Source organism: Globicephala melas, chromosome 16, assembly GCF_963455315.2.
Source record: "Globicephala melas chromosome 16, mGloMel1.2, whole genome shotgun sequence".
Lineage (NCBI taxonomy): Eukaryota > Metazoa > Chordata > Mammalia > Artiodactyla > Delphinidae > Globicephala > Globicephala melas.
In genome coordinates this window covers 71,315,427-71,333,164 of record NC_083329.1, presented here as the reverse complement: position 1 = coordinate 71,333,164, position 17,738 = coordinate 71,315,427, and the positions used below count along the sequence as shown (strand labels likewise).

General features: G+C 43.5%; 1 protein-coding gene across 1 annotated transcript in view; it reads right to left on the bottom strand.

The window, feature by feature from the left end:
* Nucleotides 1–17,738, bottom strand: part of ANK3 (ankyrin 3) — a 324,133-nt gene that overhangs the window by 172,789 nt on the left and 133,606 nt on the right. Inside the window, 1 exon segment of the mRNA XM_060285875.1 lies at nt 4,685–4,783. Coding sequence (XP_060141858.1) covers nt 4,685–4,783 — 99 coding nt within the window.

Genomic DNA, 17,738 nt, shown 5'->3' with positions numbered 1-17,738 from the left:
GTGTGCAAGGGCACAGCTGGAGGGGCCTGCCCCAAGCACATGCACAGAAGTGAGGGTCACCCACGGGGGTCCAGCCTGGCGTCTTGTACTTGTGCGGCTGCAGAGGCCTGGGCTGGCTGCTGGTGGGGATGCTGGGCCCCAGCAGGGCAGTGGGAGGTAAAGAACAGGGAGGGGCCCAGGTGGCTGGTGTCTGCGAATGTGAGTGTCTGTGGGGCAAAAACCAGTGACATCTGCAGGGGCTCTGTGGCCGCTGTGCTGGCCATCAGTTACTTTGGTGGCAAAAGGTGCTGGGGTCTGCAGAGCACGTCACAGGGAACCACAGTCATTTCTGCTACGTGGCTGACGCTGGGAGCCCTGGCTCTTTTTCCTTGTTTCTCCCCATCTCTATTCATCTCAGCTTTGCCAGTCTCTGGGTGGGTCCTTTGCTCTGTGCCCCAAAAGGCTGGGGAAGCTGGCGGTTCACCCCACTGTCCCTTTCTTGGTGAGGGGAACTCCTTCTAACTGGGGAGGCTCACTCTTGGCCCTGAGCAGTGCTGGCCTGGGGGATGGGATGACGCAGGCAAAATGAAGCCCTTCTTCCTTCCCTTTTTGTGCAGTATTCTCAGGTTTTTTGCTCCACTGTGTTGCTGGAGTTTCTTAAATGGACTCCTGAGCTCTCTTTGATCGTGGATCACTGTCTAATTGTTGATCTTCCTGGGTGATGGGGGCTGGGGTCTCCTACTTCGCCATCTTGGTCACATCACCCCAACATACACCACCATCCTGACTTTCACTATAACTAATTATTCTTAAAGTTGCAGCATCCAGTGCCCCAGTAGCTGGGAGAGCTTGGGAAATCACTGGGAACAACCCACTAACTGTACTGAGATGGAAACTAAGACTCAGGAGGACCAACTTTCCTCAGTTCATGATCTCACTTGCTAGTCACACTTAAGACTAGAGATCAGGCGCTAGGGTAAAAAAAAAATTCACTCTCATCCTGCTTTTCCAGCTGGTCAGATCCCACTTAAATTACTCTGACCACAATTCACATTTATTTCGCTGATTGAAAGGGCACTAAGAAGCATCTGCTTTTAAACTGAATCCTTTATTAGGTCGGTAAGGCGTGCAAGGGGACAGAGCAAGCCAACAAGGTCCCTTCGAGCGTGCTGGCCCCTCAGGTGAAACCCAGGTTCGTTTTCCTGTCCCTAAACCCAAGGGGATCGGTGTGCAGCAGGTCAGATTGTTGATGCAACAAGGTAGCTACAAAAGTAGGAAGTACCTGGCAGGAGGTAGATGGGTAGAGAACAATATTTATTTTCTAAAGAGCTACTGGATTGAGTCATTAGAACTTGCATTTATAAAAAAATTTGCTTTCCATTTTGAGGCTTGTTCCCAGGGCTTTCTGACACTTTATGGCTCTCTCCCTTTCACCCACAAACCCAGTCACTACTCAGCAAGAGAGCAGGGAAGCTCTGATGGGGAGAACATAAAATAGCTGACATATGTGGGGTATGTACTATGCTTTCTTCCATAGGGTCTGCCAGGAATTCAGTCTGTGCCCGAGTGACACCCCCCACCCCGTGCAGGACAACAATAGAAGAATGACAGGCTTTTCTGTTCTCGGTTTTCTAAGGCTCCTTCACATCCACGTGGCACTCATATAACACAGAAGAAAAGTAACGCCACGTTGAAACCGAATGGATGGTGAAAAGAAGTCTACATCTTGTTTAACATAAGACAGCCTTTCAGAACAGGGAGGCAAAAAGGGCATAGAAACTAAGTGTATACTGAATTTGCCTACGTTCAGTATTCCGTAGGTCTGATGCTTTGACCCAGAAGTGCTTGTATGTTTTCACCCTGGTCCTCCCCTGTGACACCACGTGCCCCTTTAAGATGGGACCTGAATCTCCTATATGCTGTCCTCCTCCCGCTGTACCAAATACAGCAAGTAAGTGTTTGATAAACGATGCAAGATGACTGACAGGCAATTTTGCTGTGCTGGTGATTGATGATTGTATCAAAAGAGGGAGAAATAAGGTCACTTCTAATCCACACACTCAGTTAAACCCCAGCTGGATATCCAGGTACAGCCCCCCAAGCTCCTCTGTTTGCCTTGGCTCGCGTACCCCTCTTTGCTCGTCACAAAAATTCTCCCTGTTCACAAGGGACCCGTTAGCTCTATTGGTAACCAAGTGGCATAAGCAACGATTCTCTAACTTTTATTGTTACAACTACTTTAAGCACCCTGTACTCAGTGGAAGACCCCTGCCATTTAAAACAACAGTTCTAGCATACTGGTGATGGTTTCTTAGCAAATAATACCAAGACAATGCACTGAGACCTCTCTTCAATTTACTTCCCCGGTCAGACAGTCTTGCAGGGGGTCAACCTTCAACTTCCTTCATTCCTCCTCTCCAGGAAGCTTGTTTCTTTTACGCTACATACATGTTTTTCAGGTTTAATAGTTACCAAGAAAAAGAAGTCCGGGTCTCCTGCTAAATACTCATGGCTGGGCTGTCTTTGGGTCACAGCACACAGCAGACAAATTACCCATCGGCTTCACGAGGGTAGGGGAAGCGTCTTGCTGTCTTGCTCTGTTAATCAGCTATGTCTGGCCCACAGTGGGCACTCAATAATCATTTACTGATTGAGGGAATACATGCAGGGGATAATAAAGTAGTGAATCCAGGAGCTACGGGAATCAAGTTCAGGTGACTAGGCCGGTTTTAGAAACATGGAGATTAGGATTCTTGGAAAGAGGAACCAGAGGATTGTGGGAGATACAATTACAGGACAGGGAAAACTCTCCGAAACCCTTAGAGAGGAGGATGTTTATGAGACCACATTTTGCTCTTACATGAAATGCTGAAAAAGAAAATCCCTGGCTAGAAGTTTAATGTTAATTGGAGCTCTGAGTTATACAGGCACACCTCATTTTATTGTTCTTCGCTTTATTGCTCTTTGCAGATATTGCTTTTTTTTTTTTTACAAATTGAAGACCGGTGGCAACCCTGCATCAGGCAAGACTATTGGCACCATTTTTCCAACAGCCTTTGCTCACTTTGTGTCTCTGTGTCACATTTTGGTAATTCTCGCAACATTTCAAACTTTTTCATTATTGTTTTATTTGTTATGGTGACCTCTGGTCAGTGATTTTTACGTTACTATTGCAAAAAGATTATGACTTGCTAAAGGCTCAGATAATGGTTAGCATTTTTAAGCAGTGAAGTATTTTTTAAATTTAAAGTATGTACATTTAAAAGAGGTAATGCTATTGCACACTTAATGGACTATAGTATAAACATAACTTTTATATATACTGGGAAACAAAAAAATTCCTGTGACTCACATTTTCAATATTCGCTTTATTGCAGTGGTCTAGAACTGAACCTGCAATATACCTGAGGTGTGCCTCTACTAGTAATGGCTGAGATTATTTCTGGTCTACTTTACGTCAACACAGTTTACAAACAATAGCTTGATCACTGCAACAACCCTTCAAGGTGGCCATTGATTGTATTTTCAGATAGAGAAATTACATGCAGAAGGTTACATCGCCGACCTAAGTCAACCAGCTAAGCTCATCATCCGGGATTCCAACTTGATTCTAAGTTTCACTTCTTTCCCCTCCCCACACAGTGCATCACACAGAACAAGCAACATGTCAAACACCAGGCTAGACTGATCTGTGTTTAAAAAAAATTTTTTTTTAAATTGTGGTAAAAAAAAAACACACTGTAAAATTTACTTTCTTAACCACTTTTAAGTGTACAGTTTAGTGGTGTTAACTGTATTCACACTGTTGTGTAACATCTCTAAAACTTTCATCTTGCAATATTACACTCTATCCCATTAAACAACAACTCCTCATTTCCCTGTCACCCAAGCCTCAGGCAACCACCATTCTACTTCTGTTTCTATGATCGTCTACTCTTGATACCTCCTGTAAGTGGGATCATACAGTATTTGTTCTTTCGTGTCTGGCTTCTGTCACTTAGCTTAATGTCCTCAAGACTCATTCATGTTGCGGAATGTGACAGGATTTTCTTATAAGGCTGAATGATAGTCCACTGTATGTACACGGCACATTTTCTTTATCCATTTATCTGTCGATGGATAGGTGGGTTGCTTCCACCTCTTGGCTATTGGGAATAATGCTTCAATGAACCTGGTTGTGCAAATAATGCATCAAGATACTGCTTTCAATTCTTTGGGGGTATATACCCCAAAGTAGAATTGCTGGATCATACAGTAGCTCTATTTTTACTTTTCTGAGGAACCTCCTTACTGTTTTCCATAGTGGCTGCACAATTTTACATTCCCACCAGCAATGTGCAAAGGGGTACAGATTTGTTTTTAAATAGAATAACCGTCAGTCTTAATATCAAACTGGCCCAACAGCCCTGCCTGCAATATCAAGTAGTGATTAACTGGCTTAAAAATTTAACTCAACTAAAACTCTGGACATAGGTCTCAGTTTCTATAATTAAAGCCAGGTACTATTTAAACGTGTATTAAAGATTTATAAATAAGGATCATTATCCCATTGTACGAAGAATCAACTTCGCAGTCATTTTTTAAAGAGACTACAACAAAGGACATAAAGACTTAAGCCAGGGCTGCACTAGCAACAAAAGTACTAGGAGAAGTATTCCTGCTTCCTGAAAATAAGCGTAAGCAGGCACATAAGTTGCACTCTTACCCTTGTTTTGGCATCAATTTTAGCTCCTCGATCAAGCAATAGTTTTACCATATTGGCGTTTCCTCGTTTTGATGCAACGTGTAAAGGAGTGATGTCATTCTGTGGAAGAACAGAGAAAAAAGTACAGTGTTACCTGAGTTTAACCAAAACATTGCTTCCTAAACCTTCCCCAACACATCCTCACACTTTTCTTACCTTTTTAAAAAAATATCCATCGTGAATAGAATACTTCCCAACATCTCTATCTGACGGTAATTTTACTCAGAAGGAGACCTCAAAAAGGGATGAATTTTAAGGGACACACTCTGTGGCGTAGGGTCCAAGTTTATTTCATTTGATTGACATTATTGATGGATGACATGGTGATAGTTTTTGTTCTAACGTCCTGCACATTTAAGTCAACATGTTTTCCTATCACTGTGTGTGATGCACACTGGCTACTGAATGGTTGACTCAGTGGCTGATTAGTCAGCTGAGACTTACTGAAAGGAGTGTCATGTTACTCAGAGCCTGCTCTGGGTCATCTGAGTACAAGTTGTCAAGGAGAGACAAGAGGAACTCAAACTGGGAAGTCTGTCAGTGCCCTACACGGTCACAGGGCTTCCCATGCGCGATGGGCTAAAAAGCATTCACAGGCATTTATTAGCAATTGCACAGAAAAATGACTGTGTTGCTTTTCTTTTTTTTTAAACTACTGTTGAGGGCTTCCCTGGTGGCGCGGTGGTTGAGAGTCTGCCTGCCGATGCAGGGGACACAGGTTCGTGCCCCGGTCTGGGAAGATCCCACATGCCGCGGAGCGGCTGGGCCCGTGAGCCATGGCCGCTGAGCCTGCGCGTCCGGAGCCTGTGCTCCGCAACGGGAGAGGCCACGGCAGTGAGAGGCCCGCGTACCAAAAAAAAAAAAAAAAAAAAAAATTACTGTTGAGGAATAGACATATGGTCAGGACAATCTGACATTCCAATCAAGATCCCCTGGATACCACAGTCCTTTCCTCCACTCATCTGACAGGTGCTGTGATTATGTCCAGACTGTCAAGGAAATACGTGCACATAGTGAAAACAGTCTCTATTTTGGCTCCTTCTTCTTGTGTAGCAACAACATGGGTTTAAGGTCTGCAGTTCACAAAAGTCAATTACACGATAAACGAGAGAGGCTCATGAGGGGTTACATTCTTGCCATGTGACGGCAGATACAATGTAACAGCTACCACGGATTGAGTCACGTCCTGTGAGTTACGCTGCACTGCCTTAAACTCTTTACTATCTCACTTAGTTTTCACAATCCTCACAATGTCACGTACAATCTGAATCACGATGACCATCTTACAGGTTAGAAACAGCAGGCAAAACCAAGATTCAAATTAAAATATGACTCTTAAACTTATGCTTTTGACAAAAACGCTTTCAAATGAAAATTTTCAAACAGACACAAAGTTTGAGAGAAAGCCATAATGAGCTTCATGTACTCATCACTCTGGTTCAATAATTGTCAAACCTTGCCAATATCATTTCTTCCATACTCCCTACTATTTTTTCTGCCTGCAGGAGTTTAAGAGGAGAAGGAAAATCCTAGGCACCATATTATTTCACCCCCAATTACTGCAACTTAATTATCTCTAACAGATAAGGATATTTGTAAACAAATAATAACAATATCATTAATTTTATCTAAGTAAAAATAATTCTTTCAAAAAGCCAAGATCTGTCAGTGTTTTTACATTCTCCCATTATCCCCAATTTTCTCAGTACACTGGTTCAGATTAGAATATCCACAACTTGCATTAGGTTGAAATGTCCCTTAAATCTCTTTTAAAATCTCCACAGATGCCCTATTGCACCTTCTTTTTTCCATGCCCATATATTTATTGATTAAACTGGGGAATTTACTGTGTAGTTGCATCCTCATGGAGAGCTGTTTAACACATTCTTTTGTGTTTTCTATAAGCTTTTCTAGTTAAATGCTTTTAGTCATTATACATTCTCCCATGTGAACAACTCTTTACCTCATTATTCTTAGGTGCTAAAGTATAAATCAGTCCCACAATAATTAGTTCGTTAAGTCAAAGAAGGAGAAAGAGATCTGAGTAAAAGAGATATGCCTTAGTCATGCTGGTGGGGAGTGGACAGGGCTAGTATCATTGCTCTAGACCAAGTGGTAGGCATACTTTTTCTGCAAAGGGCCAGATATCAAGTATTTCTGGCTTTGCAGGCCATACCATCTTCATTGCAATTTGTCAGTGCTGCCTTTGTAGCGATAAAGCAGCCCCACGTGCCATGCACAGAAACGGGAGTGTCTGTGTTCCAATAAAACTTTATTTACAAAAACAGCTGGTGGGCTGGATTTGGCCTGTGGGCAGTAGTTGGTTGATCTCTGCTCTAGACCTATCAGCTTGTGGCTGATGGTTTCAACGGTGTGTAACAGGTGACAAAAGAGGAATTAAAACTATAGAGGCTGTGCATCGTATATGCTTTGGCCCTCTTTGGGGTGGATGATTTTGCGTATGAATGAAAGCTGGCAGAAAGAAACTTTCTGATGGTCTTGCTTGTCTCCGTTGTCTGAGTGCAAGTATGTAAATGAGCCAAGCAGCACTACGGATGAATTCTAGGCCTGAGACAGCAGATGCAGCATCAGATTAGGTCTATAGGAAACACAGTCCAACAGGAGAGCTTACCGAGCTCAGAGTGGGATACGACACAAAGACCTCATCACTCCCCAGCGTGAGTCAGGGCTGACATGCTATTTCCCTTTAAAGATGTGCTCTTGCCTGGTGGAGAAGGACTTAATTAACCTTTATCACAAGTAGGCTAATTTTAGTGAGAGGAAAGAGCTCCATTTCTAATTTTGCTCTCTTCCATATTCATGGACTCTATCTTACGGTGATGTGTAGATGTCAAAAGAGTGCCTTGAAATTCAAACTCCCACATTTTTCTACACTGCTCTGACCCCTCCTAGAGTACTACTTTCTATTTCTACAGCACTTAATAAGTGTTGTAAATTACTTATGTAATTTCATTTTATCTTCACAACAATCTACTGAAGTAAGATATATATCATTAATCCCATTTGATCAATCAACTAAGGGACAGAACTGATCAATAATCTGTATATTAAGAGACAACTAATGAGAGGCAGAATCAGCATCAGAATTCAGTTTTCTAGATCCTCGGGGTAGGGGGTGTGTGTGTGGTATTTCCAGTCAGGGATCATAAAGGCTTTGCCTAAAGACTAGGCTTCTCATGTTCGTCAAATGGAGCTTCTGAGTGAAACACATACTTTTGTATTCCCGAATCAGGTAGCGACTGCTTCCATCAATTAGGAAGAAGTCAAAATCAAAGTGGGACCTTTGGACCGGTCAACAGGACATTTCTATTTAGATTCCTCAGTTAACCAATAAAAATCTTTTATGCTCTACTAGGTACCAGGTCCACTGCTGCATTTCCATTATACAAGCGGGTCACAAAATTATGGAATTCCACCGAATCAAGAGTCCAATGATGTTAAAGACAAAAAGGCTTGTTTAGGAGAACCTCATTAGCCGCTCAGGACGCGCAAATGTGTGTCTGCTTTCTGGGATGCAGTTTGGCAGTATATATGAGGAACCTCCAAATCTACAACTGAGACAGGAGATAGATGGGCCCCAGGCTGGGCAGCTGGAGTTTGTCCCCTGTGGATAGATACTCCAAGATGAACATAATACAGGAGGGAGGAGAACCTGAGCCATGCCCAGGTAAAAGAGACCACATATTCCTCATTCTTGAGGTCAAGGAGACCTTCCCAACTACACGTGTGCAGAAAGCCTCCTGGGGGGCCAAAAAGGGAGGGGGTACATCAGAGTAGGTGATGTCAACCTTCCCACAGGCCTCTGGGCTAATACCCATCTTGGCTAACAGATGCATGCGCACATAGGGTAGGACCCTGAGTTAAGCCCAATACAAACTCAGAGCCAGGAAAAGCAAGATGCTTGGCCAGAGGAAACCCGGCAGAAATGCCCCATAAAAGAGATACAAACTACCACAAAGGCACGACTCTCTCTCTGAGTCTGCCCATGTGTGTCTATTCACATGTACTCTTTTTCCTCCTAATATGCAATTGACTTGTTTCACTACTTTCCGTCTCTCTGTGGAAACTCCTTTCTACAAAGCTGATGGGCCAGGGCCTTGTCATTGGCTACTGGCCCTCGTGACCTAGCGGCTAGGGTCCAGCACGCTCACTGCCGCGGCCTGACTTCAATCTCTGGCCAGATTGAAGTCCGGCTTCAAGCCGCTGCAGGCCGAGGCCACCCGAGATCACAACCACGTATACCAGGCAGAGGTTGGCTGCCGTGGTAGAAAGGGCGAGAGTGCTGAGACAGACCCAGATCCGAGGCCTAGGCATACTCCCTACGACTGAAGCGGATCCAGAATGAAAGACCCCTCAGCCCCAGCCTAACGGAACAAGCAACTGTAGCCGGCTCCTGAGGGCGGCAGGAGCTTGGTGAGAGAGAGACTCTGTGCTACAGGGATACAGGTAGAGCTGAGCGGGGGAAGCGCACCAACCAGGGAGAATCTCTGACGGCTGGCCCTCACCCTCAGCGTAAGGCGGTGCAGCCCCGTCTAGAGGAACGTGAAACCTGTGCTGCAAACAAAATGGAAACTCAGCTCAGCTCTGGACTCAACCGGCTTGGGCTTCCACATGTACAGCCTGACAGGAGAAGGAAGACACATGCCGCTTCCAAGCAGGGATACTATTTTCCTCAGTGTCTGCAGTCTATCTAGTGGAACAGGGGAACGACATGCAACAAAAGTTAGGGAGTTTAGGTCAAACGGAAACACTTGATAAGAAAACCACACTGTCAGAAATGAAGCATTCCCAACCTAAATGTCTGTCAACAGAGGAATGGATAAAGAAGATGTGGTACATATATACAATGGAATACTACTCAGCCATAAGAAAATGAAATAATGCATTTGCAGCAACATGGATGGACCTAGAGATTATCATACTAAGTGAAATCAGACAAAGACAAGTATCATATGATACCAGGTATATGTGGAATTAAAAAAATTGATATAAATGAACTTACTTACAAAACAGAAACAGACTCACAGACATAGAAAACAAACTTATGATTACCAAAGGGGAAAGGTTGGGGGGAGGGATAAATTAGGAGTTTGGGATTAACATATATACACTACTGTATATAAAATAGATAATCAACAAGGACCTAATGCATAGCACAGGGAAGTCTACTCAATATTCTGTAATAACCTATATAAGAAAAGAATCTGAAAAAGAGGGAATATATATATATATGTATAACTGAATCACTTTGCTGTACACTTGAAACTATCACAATATTGTAAATCAACTATACTCCAATATAAAATAAAAATTAAATAAAAATATAAAGTAAAAGTGAAAAAAAAACGAAATGAAGCATTCCTTTGATGGGCTCATCAGTAGACTTCACAGAGCTGAGGAGAGAATCAGTGAACTGAAAGATACACCAGTATGAATGATCCAAACTGAAACACAAAGAAAAAAGAAAAAAGAATGGAAAGAAAGAACAGAGCACCCAAGAGCTGTGGGATGATATAAAATAGCTGATTGGAGATGCATAAGCAAAAGAGAGAAAATAGGGCAGAAGAAATATTTGAAGAGATCATGGTAGGGAATTATCTCAAAATAGTGAAATATACCAAACCACACCTCTATGGACTTATATTCTCATCTGTATAATGGACATAATACCTCCAGTGCCTCCATCACAGGACTGCCAAGGGGAGAGATGAGATTAATTCAAAAAGAGAAAGGAAACTCACAGGCATTCCGTAACTCTTATCTCATTTAACCCACTCAACAACCCTAATAAGGGGTACTATCTATTTTCTTTCTTTATGTTACAGATGAGGAGAGTAAAACTCAAACAAATCAAAATAACTTGTTGGGCTTCCCTGGTGGCGCAGTGGTTGAGAGTCCGCCTGCCGATGCAGGGGACACGGGTTCGTGCCCCGGTCCGGGAGGATCCCACATGCCGCGGAGCGGCTGGGCCCGTGAGCCATGGCTGCTGGGCCTGCATGTCCGGAGCCTGTGCTCCGCAACGGGAAAGGCCACAACAGTGAGAGGCCCGCGTACCGCCAAAAAAAAAAAAAAAAAAAAAATTTAATTATTTAAAATGAGTTAATCTAATGATATAGATTTCCTGTAATCTTTCTAATGAATGCTGTAACTTTAATAACAGTCTATATTTTTTCTAACAGTCTACTAGTAAAATTCCTTAAAAACAAAAAAATGAAGGTGGTTTATAGTTATAAATTTTCCACACTCATATCATTTCTAATAAATCTGAAATTAAATTAATCTCTGTGCTGAATACTTTTCTTTCCCCTCCAGAAAATAAATCATTCTTTCAGGCTTTGGAGATGTCAGTGAACTTGAAACTGTTAGTCTCTCAAGTATCCTACCCTCACTTGGCCTTCCAATAAATTAGATTCTTGCTGAAGTTTCAAACACGTCAAAAATGAAAATAATGTCTTTGAAGTTTCTAAAGAAAGATGGTTTGGAAAGAAATAAAGCCAGTCTAGTGCAAATGGCTTTATCTGTGTGCAGTATACTCGTTCTAAGGAGATGGAGCTCCTCCAGGGACCAGCAAGACCACAGCTACCCAGGGGCCAACATCCCGGCCTCAGCTTCCATCTGGCACTGCTGCTGGGGGCTGACGGTCACACACTGAGACATAAAAAATGAGTTAGAAGGTCTGGACGCACATCCTTGTTCTTCCATCTTACTCTCAGTAGGATCTGGGACAAAGGACTTCTTGGGATCTCAGTTCTCATCTGTAAAACTATCTATTCTTGTGGGTCTCAAATGATGCACTGTACATAAAAGTATTCTGTAAGCCAGGGGTCCCCAACCCCCGAGATCTGATGCCTGATGATCTGAGGAGGAGCTGATGTAATAATAATAGAAATAAAGTGCACAATAAATGTAATGCTCTTGAATCATCCCCAAACCATACCCCCCCCGCCGCCGCCCCCAAGTCCGTGGAAAACCTATCTTCCACGAAACCAGTCCCTGGTGCCAAAAAGGGTGGGGACCGCTGCTGTAAGCTGTAGATATGCTGTAAATTCAAGGTTATATTATTATGGGCTTATAAACATAAAGGTAGTTTTTACAAGCAAAAAAATTTTTGCGATTTCTGTGACTCAACTTTAGACAATTTATATGGAGACAAGATTTTCATAGCACGGCCTCAGTCAATGTTTTCTAATAGGCTCGATCAGAAGAATCACCTGAGGAACTTGTTAAAAAAACACAGATTGCGAGGCCCCATCCCTGAAGCACTGAATCCCGGTCCAGGGGAATGGGAAGATGCTGGCCAGCTAGGGAAAACCGGCTGCAAGGCCGGTTGGAGGCTATGAGAAAATGGTTTTTCATTTTCAAACTCAGAGGGACGTGCTCCTTGGACAAGCCTGCCTTGTATTTCTTACCAGAAAACGTACATGATACCTTTTCGTCATAAAGCCATTACGTTTCTAAATATCGAGAGTCCATTTCAAAGCATGATCGTTAGGGGTTCAAAAATGCAGGACTGATAGAGATAATAAATAACATGTAGTGGAAATATGAATGCATTACCTTTTAGAATGAATTTGATCATGTGTCAGTTTTTTTAAGTTTGCTCATCTTTCAATTAAAACGTCCTTAAATGCGAGATGGGATTTCGTAGTGAGTTAAAAACAAAGAAACCTTTAAAATCTTGAAAAATGTATTTAATTCATTTTGCAACTGGTGCAGGCAGCAAACGAGTAGCCAGCTGGTCGAAGAGAGACTACTGGCAGTTCTGGTTTTCCTGGGATGACCCTGGATTAAGTCCAAAGCCCAGTACACACTCCCTCTGATGTTAGAATATCATGAACTACACAGTCTGAATGTCGTTTATTTTACGTGCTTGTTTTTATTGTCTTATTTTACTTGACTGATTTACTTTGCTGTTCTTAGCTCAAGCTCTGCCACCTTGAAGCCGTACAGTTTAATTGAAACACAAGTTATTTAACTTCTCGCTCCCTGGTGTAAAATGGAACTCATACCCACATCTCACGGGATAACTGTGAAGAATAAAGGAAATAATGTATAGGAAACTTACTGGAGTACGTAGTCATAAACGAAAGCCATTTCCTAAATTAGTTTGAATTTTGGATAAGTTTTTTCCACCTCCTATTTCAAAGTCTCAGTAGTAAGAGCGGAAAGGACCCTCAGGGTCTTCCAGTCCAACCAACTCTGAGGGGTGCATCATGGGGGAAGCTTGCTGCTCGCTGCAGAGCAGTCCCAGAGTGAACACGAACTGCCCGGCCCTTCTTTCCCATCTGGGGACGTTCCCATCTCTCCATCTCTTGGCTGTAAAGAGATGATCAATCCAGCAATGCTGTCTCAGAGGGGGCACCACTGGCATTCTGGTTGGGACACTGTCACTGGCATGAGGATGTCCCACGCACTGAAGGGGGTTTAGCTATCCCAGCCCTGCCCCATTACATGCCAGCCATCATTCCACTTCTCCATTTAAAGACCTGTAAGAACAGAGAGTCGAATGGCGGTGACCAGGGGCTGCGGGGTAGTGGATGAGTTGGGGAGATGTCGTTTAGGGGTACAAACTTGCAAATAGTAGATAAATAAGTTGTGGAGATCTAATCTACAGCATAATGATTATAGTCAACAAGACTGTATTATCAACTTCAAAGTTGCTAAGAGACTAGATCTTAACCTTTCTCACCCCAAAAAAGAAATGATAATTATATATGTTAGAGTTATTAGCTAACAAAAACTGTAGTAATCATATTGCAATATACAAATATATCAAACCAACACACTGTATACCTCAAACTTATACAGTGTATCATGTCAATTACCTCAAAAACAAACAAACAAACCAAAAATGCTGCAATTACTCCCTTCTACCTGCAGGATCCAGGCCAGTGCTCTCAGCCCAGCCAGGGATTCGGGGAGTCCCTCCCCACAGGCTTGGACTCGCCATTCATCTCCAGCCCCATTTCACATGTGCAAATGGGCCTCAGCCTCCACTTCCTGGAGCTGAGTCTAATCCTTTCATGTCCATCACAGCTTAGCTTTTCAATTTTTTTTTTCAACTATGATAGTCCATGCTGATCTCCTCCCTGAACTTGTTTTCTTGGAACCTACCGCTTTGACTTGTGAGACAGCCAATAAAGGATCGCGCATGTGTCCCCAATTCACCTCTCTGCAACGTTTGGTTCTTCAAAGTCCTAAACGCTTCGCTCTAGGTGCCCCTTCGCCCTTCCTGTATATGCTTCAAACCACCAGAGGAACAAGAGCAAAATTTTCTCATGAAAGAACTAAGATGCCCAGGAGGGGACCAGGGTGCATCTGAGCTCATCCAAGTGCACCTTCTGACAACAGGAAGTGTGAACAATGGTCCGAATGTTCAGTGGAGGGCCGCAGTGGAGGAAATGAAAATTCTACAGCTAATGAATCATTCCCTTTTAAAGTGCAAATGAATAAAGCGAGCACTGCCAACTCCTAACTTAATAGAACTTTATTTCACGGAATTTCAAAATAGGATTTATTCGGGTCATTTAAACATGTTCTCAGAGCAACAATTCTAGAGCTGTACTGCAGGAAGCAGGGCATATATTCAAAGACGAAAAGTGAAACAAAGGGAAATATGTACCTTCCAATTGCTATGATCTTTTTTTACTGGCGTTCTTACTGTCTCAAACAACGTCATGTTAATCATTTGGTAAAGGCTGCCCTTCTCATGCTGACAGACACAACACAAACACTGTCACTCCAACATTCTGGGACACACCATGTCTGACCAGCTCCAGAAGTACTCTCGAGAGCTGACGTGATGCCACTTGCTTGACATGTGTCACGCTTGACAGGTGACTGTGTCTTACACTGATGGGTCTCCTCCCAGATGTAAGCATTAATCACCACCACCAGCACAAACATGGCTAGGACCCTGGCCCACACGCTAAGCAATTCATATGGACTATTTCGTGCGGTCACAATGATGCTATGCATTGGGTACTATTTTCGGACCCATTTTACGGGTGACAAAGCTGAAGAAGCATGAATAACTTGCCCAGGAGCACAGAAAGTAAGCCACAGTACCAGTGTGGAACTCCAGCAGCCTGACTGCCTTGCTGTTTGCTTTGACACTGTACTATACCTACTCTCTTCTGCGAAAGGCCTCCATCCCTGTCAGATAAGGTGGTCAGGCAGAAGGGAAGGGCTTGTGGTTGATTGATCTCTCTCCTATCTGGCTAATAAGAAAAACGCAGGGCTTCGCTGGTGGCGCAGTGGTTAAGAATCCGTCTGCCGATGCAGGGGACATGGGTTCGAGCCCTGGTCCGGGAAGATCCCACATGCCGCGGAGCAACTAAGCCCATGCACCACAACTACTGAGCCCACGTGCTGCAACTACTGAAGTCCACAGGCCTAGAGCCCGTGCTCCGCAACAAGAGAAACCACCGCAATGAGAAGCCCGTGCACTGCAAGGAAGAGTAGCCCCTGCTCGCCACAACTAGAGAAGGTCCATGTGCAGCAATGAAGGCCCAACACAGCCAAAAATAAATAAATAAAATAAATAAATTTTTTAAAAAAAAGAAAAGAAAAATGCAGCCTACATGATGAAGAGGCTTGCCACCACATCAGTGATCGATGACACAGCCAGGATGAGAGCCAGGGCTCCAGCATGCATCTGAGAACTTTCCTCCTCAGTCTAGGCTGCTACAGCTTAGAAACTTCAGCTCCTCAGACAACAACACACATCCCATACCACAGGGTAGGATGTTAATAAGCTCCAATGTACTCATGGGTTTAAGACAAAAACATTCCCTTAAAAAATTATATAGGAGATTCTCCTTTGATGTGGCATTCAGGGGATTAAATGAAAAAGGCAGGAACAAGATTGCATGGCATGCAGAAAGCAATTCTCTAGAAAAGGTCTATCTCCCACCACTCTGGCCTCCGCTTACTTACTGGTTTTGTTCTTCCTGAGATGTTAATATCACCATGGTAACAAGAATATGGGTAATGCAGTAACCACACTGAGACTTCTCCATAACTCACATTTCTTTGCTAAAGGCTCCCAAATCTCCATTTTCATTCCAAAGGAGGTTTATATAACCCATTAAAAATGTCTTTACAGGAATAAAGACATAGACCTACTAGAGAACGGACTTGAGGATATGAGGAGCGGGAAGGGTAAGCTGTGACAAAGCGAGAGAGAGGCATGGACATATATACACTACCAAACGTAAGGTAGATAGCTAGTGGGAAGCAGCCGCATAGCACAGGGAGATCAGCTCGGTGCTTTGTGACCTCCTGGAGGGGTGGGATAGGGAGGGTGGGAGGGAGGGAGACGCAAGAGGGAAGAGATATGGGAACACATGTATACGTATAACTGTTTCACTTTGTTATAAAGCAGAACTAACACACCATTGTAAAGCAATTATACTCCAATAAAGATGTAAAAAAAAGTGTCTTTAATGCTGTTGAACCTATACTAGGAGATAAACATAACTTATTTTATATTTGAAAACACGTATCAATAAAAATGAATGAGTACGTGTGTGTGTGCGTGTGTGTGTGTATGTGTGTGTGTGTTTGGGCTTTATAAGGACAGACATCTAAACGTTAACAAAATAGGACCCTTATGGGCGGTTTTTCTTTTCTTTCTTTTGCTTTGTTGAATTTTATTTTAAAAATAAATTGTATAATGCAGGGAAAATATTTTTTTTTAATGTGTTTGCAATGGCATCGCCACACAAACTACAGTAGCGTCTCTGGAAGCCCTGGACCCTTATGAAAACACTACAAAAGTCACCCTCCTGCTGAAGCGATGCTCACCTCTTCTCCACGTTTGAGTGGCTGATGATCTAGCACTGGCTGGTGGTGGCCTTGATTGGGCTTTGATAGCTCAGAAACGGAGGCTCTGTTTCAAACACCCTTAACTGAACGAAGCCGGGCAGCAGACCTTGGCGACTAGCCCTTTGTTCTAGGCGTGTCTTCCAAGGTCAGCTACGCTGCTGAATTCCAAGACTCGTGGCTGCTCAAATCAACTTGCCTCTCAGCGTCTGACATTCAATACTTGGGTTCGGTGCACTTGCCTCTACCCCTCTAACAGAATCCTGTGGATTTCCCATCCCCCTTCATGCAGCTCACATCAGTTTGGGAAGTGGGTCCCTAACACCAAGTGAGGCTCAGCCTGAAATTCTGATAGACCAGGGAGAGGACTGGGGCTTGAGGAAAGCAGGTTTGAATAGGTACTGGGTGCCCAGGAATAGTGGATAAGGAGGCCTGGAAGTTATCTGTTGATTCATTCTTGAATTCAACAAATATATATCGAGTCCTTCCCAGGGCTAGGTAGTGGGTTACACTCCAGGGATCCCCAAATGTGTAATAACACGTAGGTCTGCCCTCGAGGAACTCAGAGTCCTGCAGGGGAGGTGAAGCACAGGGTGTGTGAGGCGTATTTCACGACACCTCTACTTTAGCCTGAATAGGACTGTTCCGCTCATGCACGCACAATGCTTAACAAGGAAGCTGGGACTTACTAAACACTCAAATCACGACTATTTTATATCATGATTACCACACATTTTTACCTACAGAAGAAAGGAAGAAAATGAGCATCTGCTGAGCACTTATTCTGCAGCAGGCAACGTCCTGGATGCTTTCATGGTACCACCCTCTGGCTTAATGGAATGCAGCTCCGTCAGTACGTGAAAGGTACCACTCAGGGAGGCAGATCAAGGGCTGCCAGGCAGCAAAAATACAGGTCCTGCCTGCCCCCAGTACCTTGAGGAATGGTTCTCTGAAATAAAATGCCTACCTCTCTTACAAAATCTACATGGCAAGAGACACATTCTCCACGGCTGAGTCCTTCACCGGAGGATTGAAAAGAAGAAGTTCACGTTAAAGTCATTATCACAGAGGCAGGAATGTGGTAAGCATTTGGAAAGAGGATATTTACCAGGTGAGGAAAGATGTCCCGTGGAGGAGCTGGGGATAGAGGGTGAATAAGGCATCTCAG